This window comes from Ascaphus truei, chromosome 8 (assembly GCF_040206685.1).
Source record: "Ascaphus truei isolate aAscTru1 chromosome 8, aAscTru1.hap1, whole genome shotgun sequence".
Classification (NCBI taxonomy): domain Eukaryota; kingdom Metazoa; phylum Chordata; class Amphibia; order Anura; family Ascaphidae; genus Ascaphus; species Ascaphus truei.
This window is the reverse complement of record NC_134490.1, coordinates 568,803-576,302: the sequence shown is the minus strand read 5'-3', so window position 1 is coordinate 576,302 and position 7,500 is coordinate 568,803. Positions and strand designations below refer to the sequence as shown.

The following is a 7,500-nucleotide window of genomic DNA, read 5'->3' as shown; positions in this document are numbered from 1 at the left end:
TGCACTCTGCGGGAATCTGGTGCTGTTTTATCCGTATGTTTCCCGGCTGAAGTCCTTGCTAGATGCCCCAGCTGCCCCCCCCCCCCCGCCCGTGGACCTGACGCCCCCTCTCATCTCTCAGTAGGTTCTGCCCCAGCTGCCCCCCCCCCCCAGTCTGCGGACCTGACGCCCCCTCTCTCTCTCAGTAGGTTCTGCCCCAGCTGCCCCCCCCCCCCCCAGTCTGCGGACCTGACGCCCCCTCTCTCTCTCAGTAGGTTCTGCCCCAGCTGCCCCCCCCCCCAGTCTGTGGACCTGACGTCCCCTCTCTCTCTCAGTAGGTTCTGCCCCAGCTGCCCCCCCCCCCCCAGTCTGTGGACCTGACGCCCCCTCTCATCTCTCAGTAGGTTCTGCCCCTGCTGCCCCCCCCAAGTCTGTGGACCTGACGCCCCCTCTCTCTCAGTAGGTTCTGCCCCAGCTTCCCCCCCCCCCCCAGTCTGTGGACCTGACGCCGCCTCTCATCTCTCAGTAGGTTCTGCCCCAGCTGCCCCCCCCCCCCAGTCTGCGGACCTGACGCCCCCTCTCTTTCTCAGTAGGTTCTGCCCCAGCTGCCCCCCCCCCCCAGTCTGTGGACCTGACGCCCCCTCTCTCTCTCAGTAGGTTCTGCCCCAGCTACCCCCCCCCCCCAGTCTGTGGACCTGACACCCCCTCTCTCTCTCAGTAGGTTCTGCCCCAGCTGCCCCCCCCCCCAGTCTGTGGACCTGACACCCCCTCTCTCTCTCAGTAGGTTCTGCCCCAGCTGCCCCCCCCCCCCCAGTCTGTGGACCTGACGCCCCTCTCTCTCTCAGTAGGTTCTGCCCCAGCTGCCCCCCCCCCCCAGTCTGTGTACCTGACGCCCCCTCTCTCTCTCAGTAGGTTCTGCCCCAGCTGCCCCCCCCCCCCCAGTCTGTGGACCTGACGCCCCCTCTCATCTCTCAGTAGGTTCTGCCCCAGCTGCCCCCCCCCCCCAGTCTGCGGACCTGACGCCCCCTCTCTCTCTCAGTAGGTTCTGCCCCAGCTGCCCCCCCCCCCCAGTCTGCGGACCTGACGCCCCCTCTCTCTCAGTAGGTTCTGCCCCAGCTGCCCCCCCCAGTCTGTGGACCTGACGCCCCCTCTCTCTCTCAGTAGGTTCTGCCCCAGCTGCCCCCCCCCAGTCTGTGGACCTGACGCCCCCTCTCTCTCTCAGTAGGTTCTGCCCCTTTTGGGGGTCACTCGCCCGCTGAGTTTGATGATGGATTTCTGCGCAGGAAACAGAGGAGGAACCGGACCACATTTACCCTGCAACAGGTACAGGGGGAGGCCCGATCAGCACTATCCGGGGGGGTATATATATATATATATATACACGGGGAGTGTGCAGCGAGAGGGGCCCGATCAGCACTATCCGGGGGGTATATATATGGGGAGTGTGCAGAGAGAGGGGGCCGATCATCACTATCCGGGGGATATATATAGGGAGTGTGCAGAGAGACGGGGCCGATCAGCACTATCCGGGGGGTATATATAGGGGGAGTATCCGGGGGGTATATATATGGGGAGTGTGCAGAGAGAGGGGGCAGATCAGCACTATCCGGGGGGTATATATATGGGGAGTGTGCAGAGAGAGGGGGCCGATCAGCACTATCTGGGGGTATATACACGGGGAGTGTGCAGAGAGAGGGGGCCGATCAGTACTATCGGGGGGGGGGGGGGTATATATATGGGGAGTGTGCAGAGAGAGGGGGCCGATCAGCACCATCCGGGGGGTATATACACGGGGAGTGTGCAGAGAGAGGGGGCCGATCAGCACTATCCGGGGGGTATATATATGGGGAGTGTGCAGAGAGAGGGGGCCGATCAGCACCATCCGGGGGGTATATACACGGGGAGTGTGCAGAGAGAGGGGGCCGATCAGCACTATCGGGGGGGGGGGGTATATATGGGGAGTGTGCAGAGAGAGGGGGCCGATCAGCACTATCCGGGGGTATATACATGGGGAGTGTGCAGAGAGAGGGGGCCGATCAGCACTATCCGGGGGGTATATATATGGGGAGTGTGCAGAGAGAGGGGGCAGATCAGCACTATCCGGGGGGTATATATATGGGGAGTGTGCAGAGAGAGGGGGCCGATCAGCACTATCCGGGGGGTATATATATGGGGAGTGTGCAGAGAGAGGGGCCCGATCAGCACTATCCGGGGGGTATATATATGGGGAGTGTGCAGAGAGAGGGGCCCGATCAGCACTATCCGGGGGGTATATACACGGGGAGTGTGCAGAGAGAGGGGGCCGATCAGCACTATCCGGGGGGTATATATATGGGGAGTGTGTAGAGAGAGGGGCCCGATCAGCACTATCCGGGGGGTATATACACGGGGAGTGTGCAGAGAGAGGGGGCCGATCAGCACTATCCGGGGGGTATATACACGGGGAGTGTGCAGAGAGAGGGGACAGATCAGCACTATCCGGGGGGGGGGATATATATGGGGAGTGTGCAGAGAGAGGGGGCCGATCAGCACTATCCGAGGGGTATATACATGGGGAGTGTGCAGAGAGAGGGGGCCGATCAGCACTATCCGGGGGGTATATACATTGGGAGTGTGCAGAGAGAGGGGGCCGATCAGCACTATCCGGGGGGGTATATATACGGGGAGTGTGCAGAGAGAGGGGGCCGATCAGCACTATCCGGGGGGTATATATATGGGGAGTGTGCAGAGAGAGGGGGCCGATCAGCACTATCCGGGGGGTATATATACGGGGAGTGTGCAGAGAGAGGGGGCAGATCAGCACTATCCGGGGGGTATATATACGGGGAGTGTGCAGAGAGAGGGGGCCGATCAGCACTATCCGGGGGTATATATACGGGGAGTGTGCAGAGAGAGGGGGCCGATCAGCACTATCCGGGGGGTATATATACGGGGAGTGTGCAGAGAGAGGGGGCCGATCAGCACTATCCGGGGGGTATATACGGGGAGTGTGCAGAGAGAGGGGGCCGATCAGCACTATCCGGGGGGTATATATATGGGGAGTGTGCAGAGAGGGGGCCGATCAGCACTATCCGGGGGGGTATATATATGGGGAGTGTACAGAGGAGAGAGGGGGGCCGATCAGCACTATCCGGGGGGTATATATACGGGGAGTGTACAGAGAGGGGGCCGATCAGCACTATCCGGGAGGTATATATATGGGGAGTGTGCAGAGAGGGGGCCGATCAGCACTATCCGGGGGTATATATACGGGGAGTGTGCAGAGAGAGGGGGCCGATCAGCACTATCTGGGGGGTATATATATGGGGAGTGTGCAGAGAGAGGGGCCCGATCAGCACTATCCGGGAGGTATACTGTATATACGGGGAGTGTGCAGAGAGAGGGGCTGATCAGCACTATCCGGGGGGTATATATATGGGGAGTGTGCAGAGAGAGGGGGCCAATCAGCACTATCCGGGGGGTATATATATGGGGAGTGTGCAGAGAGAGGGGGCCGATCAGCACTATCCGGGGGGTATATATGTGGCGAGTGTGCAGAGAGAGGGGCCCGATCAGCACTATCCGGGGGGTATATATATGGGGAGTGTGCAGAGAGAGGGGGCCGATCAGCACTATCCTGGAGGTATATATATGGGGAGTGTGCAGAGAGAGGGGCCCGATCAGCACTATCTGGGGGGGGGGTATATTTTTGGGTTGTGTGCAGAGAGAGGGGGCCGATCAGCACTATCTGGGGGGGTATATATGGGGAGTGTGCAGAGAGAGGGGGCCGATCAGCACTATCTGGGGGTATATACACGGGGAGTGTGCAGAGAGAGGGGGCCGATCAGTACTATCGGGGGGGGGGGGGGGTATATATATGGGGAGTGTGCAGAGAGAGGGGGCCGATCAGCACCATCCGGGGGGTATATACACGGGGAGTGTGCAGAGAGAGGGGGGCCGATCAGCACTATCCGGGGGGTATATATATGGGGAGTGTGCAGAGAGAGGGGGCCGATCAGCACCATCCGGGGGGTATATACACGGGGAGTGTGCAGAGAGAGGGGGCCGATCAGCACTATCGGGGGGGGGGGTATATATGGGGAGTGTGCAGAGAGAGGGGGCCGATCAGCACTATCCGGGGGGTATATACATGGGGAGTGTGCAGAGAGAGGGGGCCGATCAGCACTATCCGGGGGGTATATATATGGGGAGTGTGCAGAGAGAGGGGGCAGATCAGCACTATCCGGGGGGTATATATATGGGGAGTGTGCAGAGAGAGGGGGCCGATCAGCACTATCCGGGGGGTATATATATGGGGAGTGTGCAGAGAGAGGGGCCCGATCAGCACTATCCGGGGGGTATATATATGGGGAGTGTGCAGAGAGAGGGGCCCGATCAGCACTATCCGGGGGGTATATACACGGGGAGTGTGCAGAGAGAGGGGGCCGATCAGCACTATCCGGGGGGTATATATATGGGGAGTGTGCAGAGAGAGGGGCCCGATCAGCACTATCCGGGGGTATATACACGGGGAGTGTGCAGAGAGAGGGGGCCGATCAGCACTATCCGGGGGGTATATACACGGGGAGTGTGCAGAGAGAGGGGACAGATCAGCACTATCCGGGGGGGGGGATATATATGGGGAGTGTGCAGAGAGAGGGGGCCGATCAGCACTATCCGAGGGGTATATACATGGGGAGTGTGCAGAGAGAGGGGGCCGATCAGCACTATCCGGGGGGTATATACATTGGGAGTGTGCAGAGAGAGGGGGCCGATCAGCACTATCCGGGGGGGGTATATATATGGGAGTGTGCAGAGAGAGGGGGCCGATCAGCACTATCCGGGGGGTATATATATGGGGAGTGTGCAGAGAGAGGGGGCCGATCAGCACTATCCGGGGGGTATATATACGGGGAGTGTGCAGAGAGAGGGGGCAGATCAGCACTATCCGGGGGGTATATATACGGGGAGTGTGCAGAGAGAGGGGCCGATCAGCACTATCCGGGGGGTATATATACGGGGAGTGTGCAGAGAGAGGGGGCCGATCAGCACTATCCGGGGGGTATATATACGGGGAGTGTGCAGAGAGAGGGGCCGATCAGCACTATCCGGGGGGTATATACGGGGAGTGTGCAGAGAGAGGGGCCGATCAGCACTATCCGGGGGGTATATATATGGGGAGTGTGCAGAGAGGGGGCCGATCAGCACTATCCGGGGGGGTATATATATGGGGAGTGTACAGAGAGAGGGGGCCGATCAGCACTATCCGGGGGGTATATATACGGGGAGTGTACAGAGAGGGGGCCGATCAGCACTATCCGGGAGGTATATATATGGGGAGTGTGCAGAGAGGGGGCCGATCAGCACTATCCGGGGGGTATATATACGGGGAGTGTGCAGAGAGAGGGGGCCGATCAGCACTATCTGGGGGGGTATATATATGGGGAGTGTGCAGAGAGAGGGGCCGATCAGCACTATCCGGGAGGTATACTGTATATACGGGGAGTGTGCAGAGAGAGGGGCTGATCAGCACTATCCGGGGGGTATATATATGGGGAGTGTGCAGAGAGAGGGGGCCAATCAGCACTATCCGGGGGGTATATATATGGGGAGTGTGCAGAGAGAGGGGGCCGATCAGCACTATCCGGGGGGTATATATGTGGCGAGTGTGCAGAGAGAGGGGCCCGATCAGCACTATCCGGGGGGTATATATATGGGGAGTGTGCAGAGAGAGGGGGCCGATCAGCACTATCCTGGAGGTATATATATGGGGAGTGTGCAGAGAGAGGGGCCCGATCAGCACTATCTGGGGGGGGGGGTATATTTTTGGGTTGTGTGCAGAGAGAGGGGGCCGATCAGCACTATCTGGGGGGGTATATATGGGGAGTGTGCAGAGAGAGGGGCCCGATCAGCACTATCCGGGGGGTATATACACGGGGAGTGTGCAGAGAGAGGGGGCGATCAGCACTATCCGGGGGGTATATACACGGGGAGTGTGCAGAGAGAGGGGGCCGATCAGCACTATCCGGGGGGTATATATATATGGGGAGTGTGCAGAGAGAGGGGACAGATCAGCACTATCCGGGGGGTATATATATGGGGAGTGTGCAGAGAGAGGGGGCCGATCAGCACTATCCGGGGGGTATATATATGGGGAGTGTGCAGAGAGAGGGGGCCGATCAGCACTATCCGGGGGGTATATATATGGCGAGTGTGCAGAGAGAGGGGCCCGATCAGCACTATCCGGGGGGTATATATATGGGGAGTGTGCAGAGAGAGGGGGCCGATCAGCACTATCCTGGGGGTATATATATGGGGAGTGTGCAGAGAGAGGGGCCCGATCAGCACTATCTGGGGGGGTATATTTTTGGGTTGTGTGCAGAGAGAGGGGGCCGATCAGCACTATCCGGGGGGGTATATATGGGGAGTGTGCAGAGAGAGGGGCCCGATCAGCACTATCCGGGGGGTATATACACGGGGAGTGTGCAGAGAGAGGGGGCCGATCAGCACTATCCGGGGGGTATATATATGGGGAGTGTGCAGAGAGAGGGGGCTGATCAGCACTATCCGGGGGGAATATACACGGGGAGTGTGCAGAGAGAGGGGGCCGATCAGCACTATCCGGGGGGTATATACACGGGGAGTGTGCAGAGAGAGGGGGCCGATCAGCACTATCCGGGGGGTATATATACGGGGAGTGTGCAGAGAGAAGGGACTGATCAGCACTATCAGGGGGGGTATATATAGGGGGAGTATCCGGGGGTATATATATGGGGAGTATCCGGGGGGTATATACACGGGGGAGTGTGCAGAGAGAGGGGGCCGATCAGCACTATCCGGGGGGTATATATATGGGGAGTGTGCAGAGAGAGGGGGCCGATCAGCACTATCCGGGGGGTATATATATGGGGAGTGTGCAGAGTGAGGGGGCCGATCAGCACTATCCGGGGGGTATATATATGGGGGGGGGTGCAGAGAGAGGGGCCGATCAGCACTATCCGGGGGGTATATATATGGGGAGTGTGCAGAGAGAGGGGGCTGATCAGCACTATCCGGGTGGTATATACACGGGGAGTGTGCAGAGAGAGGGGCAGATCAGCACTATCCGGGGGGTATATATATGGGGAGTGTGCAGAGAGAGGGGCAATCAGCACTATCCGGGGGGTATATATACGGGGAGTGTGCAGAGAGAGGGGGCCGATCAGCACTATCCGGGGGGTATATATATGGGGAGTGTGCAGAGAGAGGGGGCCGATCAGCACTATCCGGGGGGTATATACACGGGAGTGTGCAGAGAGAGGGGGCCGATCAGCACTATCTGGGGGGTATATATATGGGGAGTGTGCAGAGAGAGGGGCCGATCAGCACTATCCGGGAGGTATATATACGGGGAGTGTGCAGAGAGAGGGGCTGATCAGCACTATCCGGGGGGTATATATATGGGGAGTGTGCAGAGAGAGGGGGCCGATCAGCACTATCCTGGGGGTATATATATGGGGAGTGTGCAGAGAGAGGGGCCCGATCAGCACTATCTGGGGAGGG

At 59.4% G+C, this 7,500-nt stretch overlaps 1 protein-coding gene across 1 annotated transcript in view; it reads left to right on the top strand.

Moving 5' to 3' along the window:
- The window catches only part of DRGX (dorsal root ganglia homeobox), a 57,328-nt gene that overhangs the window by 4,969 nt on the left and 44,859 nt on the right, over positions 1-7,500 (top strand). The window contains exon 2 of the mRNA XM_075610151.1: positions 1,202-1,302. Coding sequence (XP_075466266.1) covers positions 1,202-1,302 — 101 coding nt within the window. The remainder of the gene's footprint in view (positions 1-1,201; positions 1,303-7,500) is intronic.